This window comes from Mandrillus leucophaeus, unplaced genomic scaffold (assembly GCF_000951045.1).
Source record: "Mandrillus leucophaeus isolate KB7577 unplaced genomic scaffold, Mleu.le_1.0 Scaffold181, whole genome shotgun sequence".
Taxonomy (NCBI): Eukaryota; Metazoa; Chordata; class Mammalia; order Primates; family Cercopithecidae; genus Mandrillus; species Mandrillus leucophaeus.
Genome location: NW_012101821.1, coordinates 1,066,068 through 1,090,302, shown reverse-complemented (window position 1 = coordinate 1,090,302; position 24,235 = coordinate 1,066,068). Strand labels below are relative to the sequence as shown.

Sequence of the window (24,235 nt, the reverse complement as noted above, 5' to 3'; positions counted from 1 at the left end):
AAAAAAAAAAAAAAAAAAAATTTGGCATGTGGTAAACATTGAGTAAGATCATAAACATTTGCATACATTTTAATACAAAAGACATAATATGGATCAGTAATTATCAGTCAGAATATGTTAGTGCAACAGTTGATAAATGTTGCCAATATTTGTGTCAGTGTGCAAAGTGAATATCATGTTCATCCATTTCATATGATTTATCTTCCTGGCTTTATTGGGTATAAAACCTTATTTCATAAAGATTATTGAGTAATAACAATTTTGTTATTTGGATGTGTTTACTATCTTTCTTATATTTACAGACAAGTAAAAAACACTGATTTAGAGAAACATTCCTAAACTTCAGTCAAATTGTAGTCGGTTGTCAGTCATTTTTTAAAATTTCTATGAAGAGTAGGATGGTGTTCGAACAAAGATAGACAATAAGTTAAAAACTAAAATTGTAATTCTACTTTAAAACTCTTGAATGAAATGACAGTGTTCTCAGGCAGAATGTTAGATAATAAGAATTAGAGCCCATCATTCTCTGCTTGGTAAACACTGCAAGTTGCAGGAGTGTGCGCTTTGAATTCTAACTATAATACCCTTATTTGTGTTGGTAATCAGTGTTGAATACCAGTTACTGAATGCTTACCATGTTCTAGGCTTTATGTAAGTTGTCACTTTTAATCTTAACGAAAATTCTATTTTGTTGATGAAGAAATAGGTTTAATGAGGTTAATCTAGTAAGTAGATGAATTAAGATTGAAACCCAGATCTGTCTGACTTCAACATTTTTCTGGATGTTGTCTAATGCTGTCAGTTTTGTAAGAGCAGTATATGCAGTTTGAATGAGCTTATCAGATTTAGGGCCTTCTGGTGTACTCGTGAAGTGTTTTGGATGGGTACATTTAGTTGTTACCAAATACTTGGAGATTATTTAAACTTGAACTGTAAAATATATCCAGCTCTAGAATAGTTATATTATTGTTAAGTACAACCAGAACATCTAGAATGGAAACTAGTTAGTGTTTCAGCTTACATGACATTCCTTTTTGGAAATATTTAGATAGTTTTAGTATTAGCCTGTTCTCATGCTGCTAATAAAGACATACTCAAGACTGGGTAATTTATAAAGCAAAGAGGTTTAATTGACTCATAGTTCCATGTGGCTGAGTAGGCCTCACAATCATGGGGAAGGCAAAGAGGAGCAAAGTCACGTCTTACATGGTGGCAGGCAAGAGAAAAGAATGCGAGCCAAGTGAAAGGGGTTTCCCCTTATGAAACCATCAGATCTTGTGAGACTTATTCACTACCACCAGAACAGTATGGGGGAAACTGCCCCCATGATTCAGTTGTTTCCAGCTGGGTCCCTCCCACAACATGAAGGAATTTTGGGAGCTACAATTCAAGATGAGATTTGGGTGGGGACACAGCCAAACCATATTAGTTACTTAATACCCTGATACATAAAAATATGTCTTTTAAGGAGGTTGAATAAAAAGTATCACAGTTAACCTGTAGTGCATTAAAGGGCCTGCCTGGGTTCTAATAAAATGATTAGTATCCTGGCTGGGCACGGTAACTCACTCCTGTAATCCCAACACTTTGGGAGTCTGAGGCAGGTGGATCACCTGAGGTCAGGAGTTCAAGGCCAGCCTGGGGAACATGGTGAAACCCCGTCTCTACTAGAAATACAAAAATTAGCCAGGTGTGGTGGCACGTGCCTGTAATCCCAGCTCCTCGAGTGGCTGAGGCACAAGAATCGCTTGAACCTGGGAGGTGGAGGTTGAAGTGAGCCAAGATTGCGCCATTGCACTCCAGCCTGGGTGATAGAGCAAGACTCCATCTCTCTCTCTCTCTCTCTCTCTCTCTCACACACACACACACACACACACAAAAAAAAAAACAAAAGACAGGAGTAATATTCATAATAAGAACAAAAGGTGTTCAATCTGGCTTTAATAACTCTGGTTGAGACTTCTGCATTTAATCAGCAAAGGACCTTCTAGCCGAAATTGATAACTTTGCTTTTAGGAACTTTGGGCCAGAGAGGGAGCCTTTCCTATAGTTTATTGTTCTTGTTAGGGTAGGGTTTAAACTTAAGTTTCTACTCATTAATTAATAATACAAATGAAACATTTGCCTTAGAACTACCTCCAGACAGAGGATCTTAGCCTCATTCGTCTAGTTCCCAACATAAAATTTTGTGTTATTTTGTTCTCTTTATTTGAGCTAATTTTTTCGGCAAATTTAATAATTTTTCATTTTATGGAAATGTACTTTATGGTTCATTTTTCAGTTATGGTCATGTTTTAGACAGAAAAAGTGATGCACATCTAAACTGACAATATTTTTCATGTGCAATTTATTAAAATTTTAAGTTCATAGGCCCAATTTGGGATTGCTTCTTTTTTTGTAGCAATGAAGTTGAAAGAATGTTGGAAAGGCATGAACGCTTTAAACCTGAAATGTTTGCAGAATTGCTACAAGCAGCAAACACAACAGATGACTATAGGAAATGTCCTGTAAGTATAGTTTGGAGAATGTTAGTATGCTTCTTGTTGTGTAAATTTGAAAATAGGCATTCAGATATTATCATGTAAATACTGATTCTATATATAGAATTAGCTTTAAGAATTTTTTAAAAATATTATTTTAGATTATACCATGTGCACCATTTATCTTAGCATAATTTCTTTAAAAAGTCCTAAGTTTGTGAAGGTTTGAAGGTAGCATATGTTGATTAAATTTTTTCAAAGTCCTGAAATTTATCATTTGATTAAAGAGAAAGTTTCTTTTCAGTAAACTTGAATGATACTCTTTTCTCATCTAATATATTTGTTGCTGACTTCAATGATTTTATTTCTGCGTTTTTTTAGGTTGAATTCTTTAACAGATTTACAAAAATATCAAAGAATACTTTTATTTAAAATAGACTTCTTGTTTAATCAATAATTAAGACAAATCGCTTGTTAGAAGTCATTTTTTAGTATACTGAATAAATTGCAAATATATGTTAAAAATGTCATTATATAATACAAGCTGTGTAAGGTTTTGCCTATGGTTTATCTGTTTTCATAATTTTAGAACTTTTCTTTTGTGTTTTTCTGTAGAGTAACTGTGGCCAAAAAATAAAAATTCGCCGTGTTTTAATGAATTGCCCAGAGATTGTTACAATTGGTTTAGTCTGGGACTCTGAGCATTCTGACTTGACCGAAGATATTGTTCGGAATCTAGCAACACATCTTTATCTTCCTGGGGTATCTTATCTATTTTCATTCCCTTCCCTTTTATTTTCAAATTCTTCTAAAACATCTTGATATATATTATGATACACTTATTTTTATTTCAGAACTAAATTTTTTTTTCTGAACAAAATAATACTATTTCGATGTTTTATCCAATAAAGTCAAGTTTAATCAAACCAGGCTAACTGGAATGCCTTTACTACATAGACTAGTAATGGCTTTTAATTACAAACTAAACTGTCTCATGACTTTTGCTTCTTTCACTCTAAAATAATGATGATTGATGATTTTTTATCTATGGCCATGATTGTAAATATAAATATTGTTAACTTAGAAAGGTTTAAGATTTAAAATTCATCTAAAATACCGATCTCTTTTTTTTTGTTCCCCCAGCAGAGTCTTGCTCTGTCGCCCAGGCTGCAGTGCAGTGGCGCAGTCTTGGCTCACTACAATCTCTGCCTCCCAGGCTCAAGCAGTTTTCATGCTTCAGCCTCCCTAGTAGCTAGGATTACAGGCATGTGCCACCATACCCAGCTAATTTTTTTGTATTTTTAGTAGAGAATACACCATGTTTGCCAGGCTGTTCTCGAACTCTTGGCCTCAAGTTGGTCCACCTGCCTTGGCTTCCCAAAGGGCTGGGATTACAGGCGTGAGCCAGCATACCCGGCCATGATCTCTTGATATACTTGTTACTTTCTTAGTATATTTTGAATCGGTTGATGTTACAATTAAAGTTTTAGAGATAATTACCTTTTAGATAATGTGTTTAATAAACATTCAAATATGTGATTCAGTCAAGAATTACCAGAAATGTGGAATTTATCTCATATTTTGAGTTTCTTTATGAAAAGTGTCAATCATGTGTCATTAGAGATACTCTATTATTACTAAACTAATTTGTAGTGAATTCGTTTTTTTGGACTTAAAGTTTCTATGAATGAATTAAAAGTGGTAATTCTGTTAACAATGTGATGTCAGTGGTGCCTTCAAGTAATAATATCATAATATTGGATTGGGGCAGTATGCGTGAGAAATATTTCATTATGTGTCAAATACTTGATTCATCTAATTATTCCTCATTTTACAAAATATACAGTGTTAAGTGTAAATTACTAATTTTTTTAAACAGCTTTTTTATAGAGTTACTGATGAAAATGCCAAAAGTAGTGAACTTAACCTTGTTGGTATGATCTGCTACACCAGCCGACATTATTGTGCCTTTGCATTTCACACCAAAAGTTCCAAATGGGTATTTTTTGATGATGCAAATGTGAAAGAGGTAAGTGACACTTTCTTTAATTGAAATAATGACTGTGATTTTTACTTTTTGTTAATAAATGATATATTGATATTAATATTCAAAAGGATGATATAATTATTATGTAATATAGTAATAAATGAACATAACAATGATAGCATCATTAAGTTCAAACTTTCTTTTGTTATTCTTGAAATTGGCTTATTTTGAAACCAACTTTTAAAGCAGTCCATTTCCAGAATAATAATAGACTAATGAATATTAGTATACAAATATGTAACTATCAGTGATCTGTGTGTCAGTGATGATCCTTTTTGCCTGATGCATACTTGCTATATTTTTTTTTGTAGATGAGTCACAGTAGTTTTGTATAACTAGCGATGAAAATGTGCTTGCCTTTATTTTTATTGACAATTTTTTTTCAAATTTTGTGTGTGGAATACAGAAATAGATATATGAATTATATCTTTTGGTAATTACAGTTGACCCTTGAACAACATAGGAATGCCAAGCCCCTGTGCAGTTGAAAACCCATGTACAACTTTTGACTTCCTCAAAACTTAACTGCCAGCAGCTTACTATTGACAGACAGCCTTATCAAAAACATAAACAGTCAATTAACACATATTCTGTATGTTATACATATTATATACTGTACTCTCACAGTAAAGTAAGCTAGAAAAAAAATCTTACTTACAAAATTATAAGCAAAAGGAAATATATTTACCACTCACTAAGTGGAAGTGGATCATCATAAACGTCTTCATCCTTGCTGTCTTCACATTGAGTAGACTGAAGAGGAAGAAAAGGAAGATTGGTCTTGCTGCCTCGGGTGGTAGAGGCAGAAGAAAATTCACATATAAGTGAACCTGCACAGTTCAAACCTGTGTTGTTCAAAGGCCAACTGTAATTTATTTACTCAAATAGTAATAATATTGTCTAGAAAAGTAGTGAATAATAGTTCTTAATAAGGAGTATTGGAATCACATGTGGAGCTTTTTAAAAAACATATATTCCTGGACTCCTAAAGTTTTGATTCAGTAGTGTAAAGGCAGGTATCTGAAATTTTAAGCTCTACGGGAAATTCAGACATAGCACAGTTGAAAACTATTGGTCTTGCCAAAGCTTACTGGCTTTGGCAATCTTTATTAAGTAGTAAACTCATTTAAAAATGCAAGTTCTTTGGTTGTTATAAGCAAATGATGTAGAATTCTATTTAGTTTCATTTTAATATACAACAAAAGGCCATTTATCAGCACTGTGATTAAGACAATACAAATTCAAATATTTGGTATTTAGTGGACTTCTAATTCTACCCATGAAGGATTAACTGCTATAGAAATAGGCATTTCACGGTTTAAAACTAGGACATAGGTGAAACAACTCTAAACATTGAACAACATGCAGTTGAACAGAGAAAAGGGAAACAAATGAGGTCAGCTCTATAATTACCCACTGCTTACTGCCTAGAGGTAGTTTCTGGGTTGCAGTGCAGGCAGTGGGAGCCCAAACAAAGCCCAGCAGTGTCACTGAGTTCTGCAGACTGAAACTGGAGTTCAGGGAGGCCTAGATGGCTAAAATTTGTAGGACAGAATACTAGAAAGAAAACTGCACAGGGAGAAAGTTCTGGAAATTGACAGAAGGGTTCCCTGGAATTTGTGGCTAAATTGTGATTTGTGCATGTGAGGGGTGAACCCGCACAAGTTTGGGGTTAGTTGGGAGAGATGGGAAGCATCACTGGAAAACAAAAGGTAGGAGGCAGAGGTTGCAGTGAGCCGAGATTGTGCGACTGCACTTCAGCCTGGTGACAGAGTGAGACTCTGTCTCAAAAAGAAAAAAAGAAAAAAGAAAAAAAAAAAAGCTTAAAACAAGCCTTGAAAGTTCAAAGCTAATCCCACTTTTAAAATAACACAACAAAATTCAATACCCAAGACTATGAAGTTCAGTGAAATTCAATATGCCACTTCAAAATAGCATTCAATAAAATATTACCAAATATTCAAAGAACCTGAAGAAAAATTAATAAAAACAGACCAGAAATGACTGAGATGGGAATATCAGGGAAGGATAGTAAAACTACTATTTATGTATAGGAATTTTTTAGATAACGTTTAATAAGCATGAACCATAAAAATAGTTGGTAAATTAGACTTCATTGAAAGTTAAAATTGTTGTTCTTCAGTAAGATACTATTAGGAGAATAAAATGACAAACCATATACTGAGAGAAAGTATTTGTGAAGCATGTATCTAATAAAGACTGTATCCAGAATATTGAAATAACTCTTAAAACCCCATTAAAAAATCAGCAAAAAATGTTGACAGTTCACCAGTGAAGATATATGGATGGCCTTGAAATGATATTCAGTACATCATTAACCACAATGGAAATACAAATTTAATTCATAATGAGATTCTAGTACTCACCTGTTGTAATGGCCAAAATTAAAAAGACTGACAATACAAATAGTTGGTGAGGATAAGAACAGCTAGAGCTCTCACACGAGGCTGATGGAACCACAAAATTGAACATTCACTTTCAAAACTGTCAGTTTCTTTAAACATATGTTTACTATATAACCCAGCAAATCCACTCTTGTGAAAACGTAACTCCACATAAAACGTGTACGTGAATGTTCAGGATAGTTTTCTTCATAATGCTCAAACTAGAAATGACTCAAATGTCAACAATAGGTGAATGGATGAACAAATTGTGGTATAGCTATACAGTGGAATATAATACTCAGCAAGAAGGACTGAACTATTGAACTGCTGATACATGCAATAATGTGAACAAATCTCAGAAGCATTATGCTAAGTGAAAGAAGTGAGATATAAATGACTACATGCGATGATCCCATTTATATGAAATTCTAGAAGGAAAAACAAAGGTTTAGAGAGTAGATCACTCATTTCCAGGGACTGCAAAGTGGGGTACCAGGTAAGATTTTTGGGTGAGGATTACACGATTGTATTGTCAAAACTCACTGACATGTACACTATAACTAGATAATTTTACTTCATATAGTACACCTCAATAAAGCTGTTAAAATTTTGGTATTTATATTTAAAATCAGCACTTTGCTTGAATTACTTAGTACTTTGATGTAGGAGTTTATTAAGTTTCATCTTGAGTCGATGTGTAAAAACATTTTGCAGTTTCTACTTTGCTTTTACATAGTTTGAATTATTCAAAATTTGGAGGAAGAACTGGGTATATTAATTACCCTGTGAAGGTTTTTATTTTATTTTCACATTGACTCTTCAAAGTCTGGCCAGTGTGGTGAAACCCCGTCTCTACTAAAAATACCAAAATTAGCCAGGCGTGGTGGCACATGCCTGTAATCCCAGGAGGCAAAGTCATGAGAATCCCTTGAACCTGGGAGGAGGAGGTTGCAGTGAGCTGAGACGGTGCTACTGAACTCCAGCCTGGGTGACTGTGAGACCTTTTCTCAAAAAACAAACATTACAAACAAAAAAATGGACTCCTCAAGTCTCTTGGAATTCCTAGTGAGGAGGATAAATAGCTGAATATATGTAGTTCAGAACAGCTCATCAGAATTGTTCTTAAAAGTCCCCTTCTCTGCAAAAATATTCTAGAATGCTTTGTGGTGTTTTTGTTTGGTTTTGTTTTGCTTTTAAATCAATTTTATAGAGGTATAGTGCACAAACATTAAAATACACCTATTTTAAGTGTACAGTTGGAGTTTTGATAAATGTATTCACCCATGTAACCACCATAATCAGTACACAGAACATGTTCATCACCTTAGGAAAAGTCTATCAGGCTTCTTTGTTGTCATACTCCCCATATCACCCCAGGACGAGGAAATTGCTGGTCTCATTATAGATTAGTTTTACTCATTCTACAATTTTATATAAATGGTCTCTTATAGTATGTACTATGTGTCTGCCTCCCTTCCTTTAGCATAATGTCTTTAAGATTCATTCATGTTGTTTGGATTCACACTTTATTTTTATTGTGTTTTATGGCTGTACAACAATTTATCCATTTACCTATTGAAGTATGAATAATCTGTTTGTGAACATATTTTTTTCCATTGCTCTTAGATAATACCTAGAAGTGGGATTTCTGGGTTGTGTGGTAAGTGTCTGTTTAACTTTACAAGAAACTATCAAATTTATTTCCAAAGTGGTTATACCAGTTTGCATTCTATGAGAGCAATGTATGAGAGTTCCTGTGTTCCACATTCTCAGCAGCACTTCGTGTTGGTATTCTTTTTAATGTTAGCCCTTCTAGTGTATGTATAATATTATCTCACTGTAGTTTTCATTTGCATTTCCCTTGCGGTTGGTAATATTTTGAGCATCTTTTCTTGTGCTTGTTGACCATTCTTACATCTTTCTTTTGGTGAAATGTCCAGATTTTTTGCCAGTATTTCGCACTGGATTATCTTCTTATTAATGCATTGCAGGGATTCTTTATTCTGCACAGTAGTCCTTTATTAGCCGTATGTTGCTTATTTTTTTTCAATTTCTTAATGGTGTCTTTCTAAGAGCAAAAGTTATTAATTAATTTAGATTAAGTCCATTTTTAAAATATTTTTATTCTGTGGTTTGGTGTGCTAAGAAATCTGCCCTTCCCCAAGTTTGCAAAGATTTTCTCTTTTGTTTTCTTCTGGTTAAGTTTTAGTTTTTGTGTGAGCTATTCTTAGTTAATTTTTTTTGTTTGTTTTATATGAAGTCAGGTTAAAGTTATTTTTCTCATGGTAAAAGTTCTTTATTTCCAGTTGTAGCACCATTTGTTGAGCTGACTCTTAAATTTCTCCATTGAATTGCCTTGAAGTCTTTGTCAAATGTCAGTCAATCACATATTTGGAAAGCTTTTTAAAATTTATTTGCCCATCAAATTTGTAAATGATAATGTTTAAAAGATTTTTATTTAGACTAGTTACTAAATACAGTTAATTATATAATATGATATATACTTGAACTACTAGCAGCTGCATATCTAAATTTTTTAAAAATATAAAGTAACTCAGAGTCTCTGTCTTTTCATGTAACACATTGATTACAAGGTTTTGTTTTGTCTTTATTCATTGTGTTTTTTTAAAAGATTGGAACTAGATGGAAAGATGTTGTCTCCAAATGCATTCGATGCCACTTTCAGCCACTGCTTTTGTTTTATGCAAACCCAGATGGGACAGCAGTTTCTACTGACGATGCACTCAGGCAGGTTGTCAGCTGGTCACATTACAAATCTGTTGCAGAAAATATGGGTAATTCTTTCTTTTAAAAATTCTCCATGTTTTTCTATTATCACAGTGAACTAGGAATACTAATACTCTGAATATAAAATGAATATCGGGGGGAACCCCATCCCCGATATTTAACATGGGTTCTTTTCTATTCCCTAAGCGTGTCGGCTGGTTTGAGAAATAAAGGGAAAGAATACAAGAGAGAGAAATTTTAAAGCTGGATGTCCGGGGGAGACATCACATGTCGGCAGGTTCTGTGATGTTCCCTGAGTCATAAAACCAGCAAGTTTTTATTAGCAATTTTCAAAAGGGGAGGGAGTGTACGAGTAGGGTGTGGGTCACAGAGATCACATGCGTCACAAAGTAATAGAATATCACAAAGCAAGCGCAGGCAGGGCGAGATCACAGGACCACAGGATGGGGTGAAATTAAAATTGCTAATGAAGTTTCCGCATGCATTGTCATTGATAACATCTTATCAGGACACAAGGTTTGAGAGCAGACAACCTGTTTCACCAAAATTTATTAGGCGGGAATTTCCTCCTCCTAATAAGCCTTGGAGCGCTACAGGAGACCGGGGCTTATTTCATCCCTTTGACTTTGACCATAAAAGAGGGATGCCTCCAAGGGGGCCGTTCATAGACCTACTCTCAGGGCGCATTCTCTTTCTCAGGGATGTTCCTTGCTGAGAAAAAGAATTCAGCAATATTTCTCCTATTTGCTTTTGAAAGAAGAGAAGTATAGCTCTGTTCCGTCCGGCTTACCGGCAGTCAGAATCCAAGGCCATCTCCCTTGTTCCCTGAACATTGCTGTTATTCTGTTCCTTTTTTGAAGGTGCCCAGATTTCATATTGTTCAAGCACACATGCTCTACAAACAATTTGTGCAGTTAACACAATCATCACAGGGTCCCGAGGCGACATACATCCTTCTCAGCTTCCAAAGATGACCAGGATTAAGAGATTAAAGACAGGCATAGGAAATCACAAGGATATTGATTGTGGAAGTGATAAGTGTCCTTGAAATCTTCACAATTTATGTTCAGAGTTTGCAGTAAAGACAGGTGTAAGAAATTATAAAAGTATTAATTTGCGGAACTAATAAATGTCCATGAAATCTTCACAATTTATGTTCTTCTGCCATGGCTTCAGCTGGTCCCTCTGTTCGGGGTCCCTGACTTCCCACAACAAATATTGAGGATAATTTCAAATTTGACTTTGAGTAGAGTTGAGGCAATTTTAGTAATTTTTGTTAATATTTTGGAATGATCCTTTTCTCATCAGTGGCCTCAGAAGCACCTTCAGGTGTTACCCACTATTATGGTCACACAATCACAGAAGAGGCTTCACTAGTAGCTCTTTCTAGAAGTACGTTTTAAGTGATGTAGTAAACTGGAAAAGTCCAAAACAGTTAGGTCCTGTGAATGCAGTATAAAGCATTTCGAAATTCTTAAATGATGTCAGTCCTCTTAAGTTTTAAGTAACTTTTTTTACAGTTAAAAATAATCTGAAAAAAATGATTCAAACATCTCTTTTCATGGTAAGGAAAGGAATGATACATGTTTGTTTCTCTTTTTAAGGATGTGAAAAGCCTGTAATTCGTAAGTCAGATAATTTAAAAGAAAATGGATTTGGTGATCAGGCAAAGCAGAGAGAAAATCAGAAATTTCAAACTGATAATATTTCATCATCTAATCGGAGCCACAGTCACACAGCTGTAGGGAGAGGACCAGGTACGTGTTTAAATTGTCATTTTTACATAGTTCCGAGTGAGTGTCTTCCTTTTTTCACTTACCGCACGATGCTTACCTAGCTTTCCTTGCCTATGAAGAGATAATAGCAAGTAGGTAACAAAATTTGTCTTTTGATTTATGCATTTCTCTGAGAGCTGTAGTTTTACCTGACCAGTTTGATTCCATGAGTTGTTTGAGTTTCTCCATGCACTCAGACTGTGGTAGGCCTGAGGCAATCTGGACAGTTACCAAATAAAGCAACAATGTGGCATTTCCTTCAAGGAGTTAATAATCAGCTTGAAGCAGAAAAATGTGAGTTAATAATTTGGCATAAATGCCAAAATTAAATTTACTGGTAGTGAATGCAACAGTAGTTCAAAGTTAACTATTGCCGTAGTTTGTTCTTAACCTCATTTTTATTCAACTCTGCCTTGTTATTGTTATCCCATAACTAACTTCCACAAGTCGAGTTCTGTAACTTGGGTTCAAAATGAGACCTCACGATACTGTGTACAGTTACAGTTTAGAAATACACATAACTCTTGTGTGGATGTTCAGGATGATTTTGTAATCAACCTTTAAATATATTAATGAAATAATGTGTAATCATAAAAGTAACTCATTTAATCAAGGGTAGTAACATTGAGAATTAACAGTTATCCACAAAAAACTAAAATAAAGGCTTTAAAAAATTATTAAATATTAAATATTAAAAATTTTCCTTTCACAGATTACCTATACTCGTAGATCAAGGCATTTTATGTTTTTCAAACGACACCTAGTTTTAAGCCCAGAAATAGTATATGTGTGTGTAAGAATAGAAGCATTGGAACCAGACAACTTGGGTTCATATTCCCAGTTCTCGACTTACAAACTTTGTGAACTTGGGCAAATTTCTAATTTCTCTCTGCCTCAGTTTCCTTACCCAAAATAGAGACAGTAATTGTACCTTGAAGAAGTAAATGAGTAACACATCTGGCAAATAGTGACCATTCAGTTACCTTTAGCTCTTATTATTTTAATGGCAGATCTCTTTTTTTATACTTGTTCTAGAGGCTATACAAGAAGTTCTAAAAGACAACATGCATCTCCAGTGTCAAGAAAAATCACATTTAGTTTTTAATCATAAAAATACCATTATATACTATATATCTACGTATCTATGCTTTTTAAAATTATATCAACATTTTTATATAGATCAAGTTTTATTTTTATTGAGCAATTTGAAAAATGATCTGTATCATAGTAAGAAAGATTTCTTTTACAGCTAAGTTAAGTCACATTGATCAAAGGGAAAAGATAAAAGACATTTCCAGAGAATGTGCTCTGAAAGCTATTGAACAGAAAAACTTACTTTCTTCACAAAGGAAAGATTTAGAGAAGGGACAAAGAAAAGATTTAGGACGACATAGAGGTAAGTTAAGATCTTGTACTATTGATTTTAAAAGGAGCGGCTAAAATCTTATTTTAAAACTGAATTTTATAACTTTAATTTCTGTATATGTTAAATATATATTAAAAATATATAAAATATATAAGTTAAATATATATTTATATAATATAGAAATATAAAAATTATATATTTCTGTATATGTATATATAAATTAATATATAATTTCTGTATATAGTTTATAGCAAATAAATTATATTAAAGTTATTTTTAATAACTTTATTTTTAAGAGGTGAGAGTTTACTGTTGTGTAGCCTAGAGTGCAGTGACACAATCATAGCTCTCTATAGCCTTGAACTCCTGAGTTCAAGCTATCCTTACATCTTAGCCTCCTGAGTAGCTAGGACTACAGGCACATGCCACCACATCTGCCTAAATTTTAAAAAGTTATTTATAGAGATGGGGTCTTGCTGTGTTGCTCAGACTGGTCTTGAACTGCTGGCCTCAAACAATCCTCTTGCCTCAGCCTCCCAAAGTGCTGGGATTACAGGGGTGCCCAGACCTATTATATTTTATATATGTGTATATTTATTAATGAGTAATTTAATACACCTATACTAAATCTAAATATGCAAAATATCCTGATTCTTAAATTTAATTCTAACCTGGGATACTTGTATATGGGTTTCTATGTTTTAACTTACTTATAGATATAATTCACTCATGGCATATTCAAGTAATAAGGAAGTTTATAAAACTAAGTGAAGGGACTTCTTTTCTGGCAATCCCTGACTTTCCCTCTCTTTACTTAGTATTTCCATTTCCACATTATAAGCATGTCTCTTTATGGTTTTATGCTTTTTTCTTTATGAACAGAGCATAATTTAACTGATTGTGATAGACTTTACAGGCTGATTTAAGATTTTTTCTTCAGCAACATCTTTTTTCACACATAACTTTGTACATTTTTGCATATAGCCATAGTATAAAATTCTTTCAGAGGAATTGCTGGGTCAGGATATGTTTACTTTTAATTTTGACAGATGTGGCTCAGTTGCCCTCCTAAAAGACTGAACTAGTCTGCACTCCCACCAATAATGATTGGATGTCTGTTTGTTCACACTCTCAGCAGCAATTGGTTTAACAAACTTTTAAATCTTTACCAATATAAGAAGTGGAAAGTATTTTTATGATTTTTGTTATGAGTGAGATAGAGTGCTTATTTTTTTAAAAAACTGCCTCAATTTTGATCTACTTTAGAGATCATTTTTTAAAGTTTCTTTTATAAATACCCCTCATTAAGCATACATAAGGACTGGAAAAACACTTTTTAATCTCAAAGCAGTATGTGATACGTACTTGCAATTACTATTTACCTAAAACTCTTTAACATTTTATTTCTAACAGGTATTTGCCTTGTGACTACAAGGTGACTCTGAGGAGTAATTCATGTGTATCTTTAATTTTTTTTTTTAAGATTTGATTGATGAAGACCTTTCACATTTCCAATCTGGATCACCTCCTGCCCCAAATGGTTTTAGACAACATGGGAATCCACATATATATCATAGTCAAGGAAAAGGATCATATAAACATGACCGAGTTGTACCACAGAGTCGAGCTTCTGCACAAATAATAAGTTCAAGTAAATCCCAGATTCTTGCTCCAGGGGAGAAAATAACTGGCAAAGTTAAGAGCGACAATGGCACTGGATATGATACAGACAGCAGCCAAGATTCTAGGGATAGAGGAAACAGCTGTAATAGCAGCAGTAAAAGCCGGAACCGAGGTTGGAAACCTATGAGAGAAACATTAAATGTTGATAGTATTTTTAGTGAAAGTGAAAAAAGACAGCATAGTCCAAGACATAAACCAAATATCAGTAACAAGCCCAAATGTAGCAAGGATCAAAGTTTTAGTAATTGGCCAAAAGAGAATCCAAAGCAAAAAGGTTTAATGACCATATATGAAGATGAAATGAAGCAGGAAATAGGAAGCAGAAGTTCCCTTGAATCTAATGGAAAAGGAGCAGACAAAAATAAAGGCCTTGTAGAGGGTAAAGTGCATGGTGATAATTGGCAGATGCAAAGGACTGAGTCTGGATATGAAAGCAGTGATCACATCAGTAATGGATCTACTAATTTGGACTCACCTGTTGTCGATGGAAATGGTACAGTAATGGATATCAGTGCTGTTAAAGAAACAGTATGCTTCAGGTAATGTAAAAGTTGAGTGAATCATTTTTCCATCACTGTTCTTTCTTGTTAATTGCATGAAGTAATTGTCGAAATTTGGGGTCAATTAAATAGGATGGAAACAGCATGAGCTGTTTTAAAGAGCTTTAAAAAGTTTGCTTCTTCTAAACACAAGTATGTTTCTGTAAAGAAACCTAGGATATTGCAGTTTATTTGATATTTTAGATTTCTATTTTTAATAGTTATTTCCTGATTCCAAAAATAGCAGCTTTTTATTTTTAGAAAATTTGGAAAGTACTGAAGTTTATTATCATTGTTGTGTCACTGTCAACAATTGACTGGTTTTAAAGCACAGACTTCAATTGGTATCATCTCAGTCATTAAATTGGTTGTTTAATTCTTCTTTTTTTGTCTTGAGGGGAAGGAGTCTCGCTCTGTCGCCCAGGCTGGAGTGCAGTGGTGCAATCATGGGTGACTGCAACCTCTGCCTCCTGGGTTCAAGCGATTCTCCTGCCTTAGCTTCCCAAGTAGCTGGGACTACAGGCACACACCACCATGGCTGGCTAATTTTTGTATTTTTAGAGACGGGGTTTTGCCAGGCTGCTCTCGAACTCCCAATCTCAAGTGATCCACCTGCCTTGGCCTCCCAAAGTGCTGGGATCAAAGGCCTGAGCCATTGTGCCTGGCCTGTTGTTTAGTTCTTCAATGTATGTAATGTTTATAATCTCATCTCTAACATTTGTAACTCAGAACTAAAGCTAGTTTTTACTGTCACAACTCATTCTCATGGAAGATATTTTCCCTTTAGCAAATATAAAAAAATTCAATCAAATAACTTTGTGTTCAATTCTAAATACATTTATTATATTACTGTTTAATCCTTCTAACATGTGTGTGTTTGATATTAGCTGATATTTTCACCACATTTGTTATTAAAAGGTAGATTTGCAAAAATCAACTGCTCATATTTTATGAAAATGCTGTTTCAATAAAGACTTAAGGAAAGGGCCAGGTGTGGTGACTCACACTTGTAATCACAGCAGTTTGGGAGGCTGAGGCAGGAGGATTGCTTGAACCCAGGAGTTCAAGACCAGCCTGAGCAACGTGGAAAGATCTCATCTCTATGAAAAAGTTTTAAAATATTAGCCAGGTATGGTGGCATATGCCTGTGGTCCCAGCTACTTGGGAGGCTGAGGTGGGAGGATCTTTTGAGCCCAGGAGGTCGAGGCTGCAGTGAACCATGTTTGTACCACTGCACTGCATCCTGGGCAAAAGAGCAAAAGGTCCTGGCAAAAAAAAAAAAAGACTTGACAAGGTAATTTTATAATTCTTCTTGGAATGGAGTAGCCTAGGGTAGTAGAAAGATCAGGACTTTATAACCAGATAGACTTAGATTTTAATTATTGGGCAAATTCATTTGACTTTTACAGTCTTTATCTTCTCTTGTAAAATAAAGATAACTACTTTTAGTATTAAATAATGTACATTAAGCCCTAGAACAACACATGGCATATAATAAATGTTTAACAAATTTTTTTTTCTTTTTTTAGAATAAACAAAGGCAATCCATAATAACTGATGTGTTTAGTGTGTATTTTATTTTCTAGTGACCAGATTAAGACAAGCAACCTAAATAAAGAACGTGGGGACTGGACCTCCCTTCAGAGCCAAAATCACTTAGAAGGTAAAAAGCTTATTTGAGTATAATAGTTGCTGTAAAAAATAAATTGTATTAATGTATTGTTTGCTATTATGATGTACCTAAGAGAAAACCCTATATGACTATAAAAATGACTATGAACATTATTTTTAAATAACCCTAAAATATCAATAAACAAATTTTATTAATATATTATGTTTTAAATTATGTTTTAATCAAGTACATGTGGAAAGAAGGAAATCAGCATTCTTTTTTGTATGTATATTGTTATACAAAAGAAAGCATGCTATACTTTCCACATTGGCTTCACAAAGTGTTAATAATGGTTTTGTATCTTACTTTTTATTTGATTGGATAACTATTGCTTTTGAAGTTTGCAGCCTTTTTAATGTGCTGTTTGGATATGTCTCTGATATTAAAGATAGCATTATTATTATTTTTTGATTTAGATGATGAAGTCTTTCAATTTTTTTTTTAGTAGCCATTTGCATTTTAAGTGTCCACATTAGGGACCCTTGAACACGTTGCTTTTCATACTTGTCCTTAAAACTGTTATTTGAGACTCAAATAGGCCGGAGTATCTGTCTATGGTGGCTTGTTAACACTTTACTTTTACATAACAGAAGGTATATTTCTATATTTGCAAATAAAAATGTCATGTTCTGATAGCTTAGAAACTGTCTGTAGACTGTTGGTCTTTCTGACTTTACCCCCTACCTTTTATGCCTATGGGAAATAGGCATAAAAAGAGAATGGTCCATTGGGGTCCATTGAGGTAAGAGTAAAGAAGATAAGAATGGTCCTGTTACTGATAAGTTTATGAGTAATGATGAGGGAAGTTGAGAGCATTCATACTTGAAGGTTTTTAAAGGATGGGAAAAGCTATGAGAAAAGGGGAAACTCTTACCAGGATAGGTAGGTTTTAGATTATGCAATGGTAGTATCTTCAAAATTTCAAGGTGTTAACTCAAGTTTGTTTCTTGCTCACAATACAAGTCCAGAGGTGGTCAGTGTAGTCTCTTCTTAGGAGTCACTCAGGATCCCAGGCTAAGGGGATATGGGTGAGAAGGAGATAAAGGAAGATATATTGTGGAGAATCACCTGCCAACTCTTAAAACTTCAAACCTGAAGTGACACATGCACTTCCACTTCTGTATCATTGACCAGAGCTAGTCTTCTAACCAGGCCTGATTTCAGAGAAGGTAGAAAACTGCAATTTTACAGGTGCTTGGAATTGAATGGAAGTATGTGTGTACAACTCTAATGAATGTCACAGTAGTTAAAAACTGATAGAAAGATTGATAAACAGCCTTCTGGAAAAGTTCCGTTTGGCAACAATAACTATGCAATGGTGTGGAATGATTATAGGCAATTTGTTAGCAACACATAGTAGCCCAGAAGCAAAGAAAGTTAGAAATTTGAATGTATACAGGATTCAGGGTTGCTATTGGGAGTATATACCTGAAGAATTTGGGGGAGAGAAGTCAAGGAAGATGATTTGCAAAGGAATTATTATGTTGCGATCAAAGACAATGTTTTCAAATTTTATAATTCAGAGGAGTAGAAGGGATATAATTTTTCACAATATAAAAGAGCAATGAACAGCAAATTTTAATGTTTTTTAGTCTTTATTATCCTTAAGGCTTTTGTGGGGATTATTTTTCAGTTTGCAGACAAAGAATGTGATTAAATGTTAAATTATTTTGTTTTCATCAAATGGTATACTATCAGAAGGAAACATTTATATTAAGGAAATAACCTTCCTTTCCCATATTCGAATGTCTCGCCTGATAAAATCTGATAAGTTTTGTAACCAAGTATTACAGGAAACAGTAAAGGGTTGGCCAGAAATCATAGCAAAAGTCAGTGAGATTGAACAATAACTGCAAGTTCAGTACTTGTTACAAAATGATACTTGCTTCCTGATAGTTATAAAAACACAAGATCGTAGAGATTTTGATGGTCAGAAGTACATTGCTACAAGAACTTTGCAGGAATTTTCCTCATTTAATATGAAAGTGTGTATGTGTGATGTACTTAAAAATGCTTTTTTTATGGTAACGTGTATAACCAAATTTACCATTCTAATTATTGTTAAGTGTACAGTTCAGTGGCATTAAGTATATTCACATTGTTGTGCAACGATTACTACCATCTATCTCCAGAACTTTTTTATCTTCTCAAACTCAAGTTCTCTACCCATTAAACAGCTCCTCATTCCCCCCTCCTTCCAGCCCTTTGGCAATCACCATTCTACTTTTTGTCTCTGTGGATTGGACTATTTTAGGTATCTCATATAGGTGGAACCATATGATATTTCTCCTCTTGTGTGTGTGGGTTATTTCACTTAGCATGATGACTTCAAGGTTCATCCATGTTGTAGATGTATCAGAATCTCATTCCTTTTTAGACTAACATTCCATTGTATTATATATCACATCTTGTTTATGCATTAATCTGTAAGTGGACATGTGGGTTGTTATTCCCCTTTGGGTATTGTGAATAATGCTGCAATGAATATTAGTGTGCAAATGTCTGTTTGAGTTCCTACTTTGAAGTCTTTTGAATATATACCCAAAAGTGCAGTTGCTGGGTCCTGTGGTATATGTTTAATGTTTTCAAGAACTGCTGTACTATTTTTATAGCAGCTGCACCATTTTACATTCCCACCAGCAGTGCATAAGGACTCCAGTCTCTCCATATCCTCACTAGCACTTGTTATTTTCTGTTTTAATAGGTATTGTATTGTGTTTTTGTGTAACCCATTCTTTATTTAACTAAATAAATTATACTATTTTAAAGTTATTTCTGATTTCATAAACTTTCTACTTCAAAGCCTACCATGGTTCTCTAAGCCAGTCTTTGACTTGAGAACATCTGTTTGTGTTGTACCTTGTGGTATTATGTATTCCCTTCCCCACGTCTGGGACTGAGAATGTGTGGAAAAGTGATATAGGAATTTTTCCCCCAAATTAAAAACTTGCTGTGCATGGTTTTTTCCCCCTACAAGGGACAATTTGTTATAATTTTGTGACTATATATGATTTTCTTGGTCATTCCTATTTCTTATTTATAAAATGGGGGCACACTTAAAGCTGTGGAGTGAGAAATGATTGGATGCTGTCAAGAAACGGGGGACATTACTGAACTGTAGAATCATTTTATATCAATAGCTAAAAGACTTAAAATTCAAAGAGCCTTAGAAATTTCTTATTTTCATATTTTCTTGACATTTTGTCAATTTTTAATGTTAGTCTATGCAAGTATATTTAATGGTAGAGGACCAAAATCTATAATAATGCTGCTGTTATTTCTGCTTTTTTCCCATTAATAGAGATATTCTATAGGCTTGTCTGCCTATGTCATGATGAATTCTGCTGCAAAAATCCATCCCTACACTGCCTAAATCTGTTACATTTGGGAACATTGTTTAAATTGCCACAATGCCATTTGGAATGTTTCAGCCCCCTTTTTAAAATGGAATTGTAGTGGAGGGATTTCACACGCCTTAAATTACATTCAGGACAGAAGAAATGATTTCTTCTTACAAAAATGATTTCTTCTGATAAAAAGTATGTTTTATACTTTTTAAATCTTTCAATTTTTCTGAATTTCGAAAATTTATTTCCAAGTAAAAAGTTAAAAGATTACAGTAGACTAATGGTTGCACAGCAATGTGGATGTACTTAATACCACTGAACTGTACACTTAAAAATAGTTCAAATGATAAATTTTGTTATGTATATTTTACCACAATAGAAAGAAAACCCTTTAAGTGTATTACATACTTTTTCATATTAACTGAGGACACCTATTGCAAAATTCTTAGAGCAATGGGTTTTGACCAAGAAAATCTCAGTGACCTTATGTTTTTATAACAGGAAGCAAGAGAAGTAAAGAAATGAATTTTTGTCTGTCTTTCCAAACCTTTGCTGTGAATAGCATACCTGGAGTAGAAAATGAAACTAAGTGCTTAGTTTGCGTTTTGTTTGTTTTCAAGTGGACATGCTTGGTATTTATATTGCAGAAGATAAGGAACTAATGATGTACAGGGAGAGAAAGGCATAAAGAATAGAACAGAACAGTAATTGATGGAGTAAGACCCTTGAGGTAGAGTGAGAAGGAAACAAGGTAGATACAGGATTTGAATGAAAAGGATGGTAGCTTTTCTGTGATGGAGAGAAAGATGAGAGCAGATATTGATTAATGTGTATTTGTGTTAGGTAGAACAGTTGAAGTGTTTATACCTAATGGACTTTCTTTTTTCTATGAGGTGCGGTTATCTACTGAGATAAGTACATAGTAGGTTAGGATATTTACAGATCATATGTAACAGATCACAAAAGAATTCAACTTTTGCCATTTGCTTCCGGAGTCTGCAATACTTGGCTTAATCTCAGTTGATCCTAGAAGTCAGGATTAGTTAATGCTGAAAGTCATGATCTGGGACATAACAAATAAGAGTGAAAGAAGTTAATCAGTGGTTTAAAAAATCTGTTAAGTCCCTTATTTCTTCTTGTACAAATAGTCTGTACCTCTACCTTCTTAAGTGAAATATACTGTCCTTAATGTTGTACATCCTAGAATTAAGTCAATAAAAAATTTTGTCAGAAGTATTTGTACATTTCTCTAAGAGGTTTTTGGCAAACTACAGAGTTTGTTCATTTAAGATAAATACATTAGAAAGTGTATTTAGAGAAAGAAGTACTTTTGTCAGCCGATTTTTTTTTCTATGCATATTAAACATTTTTTTCTCTAAGAATTCACAAACTGGTAACACATAATCTTTTCTCTTGCTGTGGCCTACGCAGGACCACCAAATGGCTACCTATGTACTTTTTTGAAACTAAACTTCTGGGATTGAAATTTACTTTGTAGCAAAACAGCAATATTTGCTTTTCCTTTAAATTATAATCCCAGTGCGAAAAGCAGGTATTGACTATTGACTCCTGCTTTTTTATTTTGTAAAATCCCCAAATTTAGGTTTCAGATAGTATAGATTATTACTACATATTAAAGTATCTCTCTACTCCTTTTAGTATGTGGTAAATTTAGCCATAAATATTTATCTAGTTAAAGTTTTTCTGATTTTTCTAAAATATTCAAATTTATTTCAAATATATTTTTATTGTAAATTCAGTCATTGATTTGATTATTGCTGTTGAATGTTTAGGGTTTGTAAATGTAGTATTACCATTATATTCTGAAATCTCATTATACAAGAGTGAAGATTACATTGTCTATGCCAGCAGTTTGGTTTTATTGCTATATACATATATGTCTATTTTAAACATAGGTCATTTTTTTCCAAATGAAATATGTATTTTGATTTCTTGAATACTCTGCTTTGGGTTTTTTTACGTATACAGAATCAAAATGGGCATTATTAAAGTTTCTTGCCTTGATACTGAGGGTTTTTTTTCTGTGTCAAAGTGTTAAAATTGAACTGTCTTAGATTTGTGAATAACCTGGAGCCAAAATTCCTCACAAAGACACATGGATGTCTATGTCAGCAGAAGAGAAAAATAACATATCTATTTTTAAGTTAGTTGGAATTCTGAAGTCAAACCACTTTGTTGAATGCTTGCCACAGTGATATTAAAATTTCAAACATGCTAATAAAACCTCTGCTGCCTCCTGCTGCCCATTGTGTGAATAATTTATAAAAGTAAAGAATTACTTAAGAACTAAATAAACTTGTTTCTTGTTTTGTGAACATTAAACTTGAAATTATGAATTGCTGAATAAATTATGAATTGGCTAATAGTATGAAGTTAAAAATCACACTGGGTAGCAAATTACAACTTAAAAATTAAGCTTTAAACATTGACAAATTATTGAGGTTCTTTTTGACATCTTATTTCTTGTCACATCTTTTTTAAATCATAAAATAGCTGTTGAAAAGGCTGGCAGAGTTTTCGAGCCTCAGGTAGTGTGTCAGGCTTACCCACAGTGATTTTCTTAAACATGAAAAATAATATATTCCTTCTAGAGAGACTCTGGGATAAATTTTACTGCTTTTTAAAAGTGTTATGAGTATAGCACTTACAGACTTGAGATAAGTGGGAGGGAAAGATAAGATTTTCTCAATTCATACTTAACTTTTCCTGCACCACTGAGTTGGGAACATGATGGGCAGGATGGAGGTGACTTTAAAAAAAGTAAAACAGTGTGTTTTTGAGGCAATTGTTTATTCTGCAGACCTTCATTTGAATGTCTTTTGTGTGCTAGATACGGTGCTAACTTCTGGGGAAATTTTTTTTTTAGGCACATATATAATCAGAGCGCTTACTGCAATTTAGTGGAAGTAAAAGTGTTAAATCTTAAATCAATGCCAGACTTATAGTTCCTCTCATTCTACTATCTTAAGTTTTTATTATTTACTATATGAGCAATATTGGCATAGAGGGTATTAAATTCTCATGTATATTAAATGACTCTTTCTTGGAAATTGCTTCTAAGATTTAACTTGCAGAGCTTGATCATAATCAAATGTAGATTCTTTTCCCCCTATAGGGCAATACCTAAAAAATATCTAAGATAAAGAACACTTATTGTTTAAAAAATAATATTACTGCTTTAATAACTTTGATTTGTTTTCTTTGCAGCTTTCATAGATTTGGTGTATGGTAAAGTAGAAGCAGGAGAATGAGAGGAAAATGAGATGAACATGATGAAAATGTCAACTAAAAATACAGGAGAATGCAGAAAAACTTACTAGAAATGTTACAGAAGTGTAGACAATTAATTAACAGTTCATGCTAATGCCATATATTTTGCTATCTTCTATGAGCATCAGCATGTTATTTGATGTTCACACAAGTGGCCTAGTTTCATCAGAAGGAGATTTAGTATAATGACTTTGTATGTTAATGGCATAGTGCAGTGGCACGAGCACTAGCTTTGGAGTGAACCCTGGATTGGTTTAAATGCTCCTACTTACCAGATATATAGAATATTGGTTAGGTCACTTAACTTTCCTGAGCCTAAGTTTCCTCAAGTGTAAAAAGGGGAATTGTTTTACAGAACAGTTGTGACTGATGTTTTAAAAGACAACTGTTACCAACTAGAACAGTAGTTTTCAAACTTTTGGGCCTCAGATATCTTTATAATCTTAGAAAAGGATTTATGACCTAAAACAGCTTTTGTTTCTATAGGTTATGTCTATCAGCATTTGCTAAATGAGGCACTAAAATTGAAACTTTCAAAATATTTATTCATTTAAAGAAATAATAAACCCGGTACATGCTAACACAAATAACATTTTTAAATGAAAATTAACTATTGAAAACAAAAATTTAGTGAGATGAATGGCATTGTTTTATGCTTTCAAATCTCAGTTAATGCCTGGCTTCATATAAGATGGCTGGATTCTTGTTTTGGGATTCAGACTGTTGTGATGTTTTCATGTATGAAGAAAGCCCATTTACAAACAGATAATACAGCTGGAAATGGGAATATTTTAATAGCTTTTCCTAAAAATTGTGGATATTCTTTGACACTACACCAAGTAGTAGTTTCTTTAATGCAGTGTGAAATCTGAAACCATAGTA

General features: G+C 33.7%; 1 protein-coding gene across 1 annotated transcript in view; it reads left to right on the top strand.

Annotated features, from left to right (window-relative positions):
- Positions 1-24,235, top strand: part of USP53 (ubiquitin specific peptidase 53) — a 78,154-nt gene that overhangs the window by 46,909 nt on the left and 7,010 nt on the right. Inside the window, exons 9-16 of the mRNA XM_011977600.1 lie at positions 2,402-2,507; positions 3,096-3,242; positions 4,360-4,509; positions 9,565-9,727; positions 11,285-11,437; positions 12,705-12,851; positions 14,305-15,043; positions 16,630-16,706. Of these exons, the coding sequence (XP_011832990.1) occupies positions 2,402-2,507; positions 3,096-3,242; positions 4,360-4,509; positions 9,565-9,727; positions 11,285-11,437; positions 12,705-12,851; positions 14,305-15,043; positions 16,630-16,706 (1,682 nt within the window). The remainder of the gene's footprint in view (positions 1-2,401; positions 2,508-3,095; positions 3,243-4,359; positions 4,510-9,564; positions 9,728-11,284; positions 11,438-12,704; positions 12,852-14,304; positions 15,044-16,629; positions 16,707-24,235) is intronic.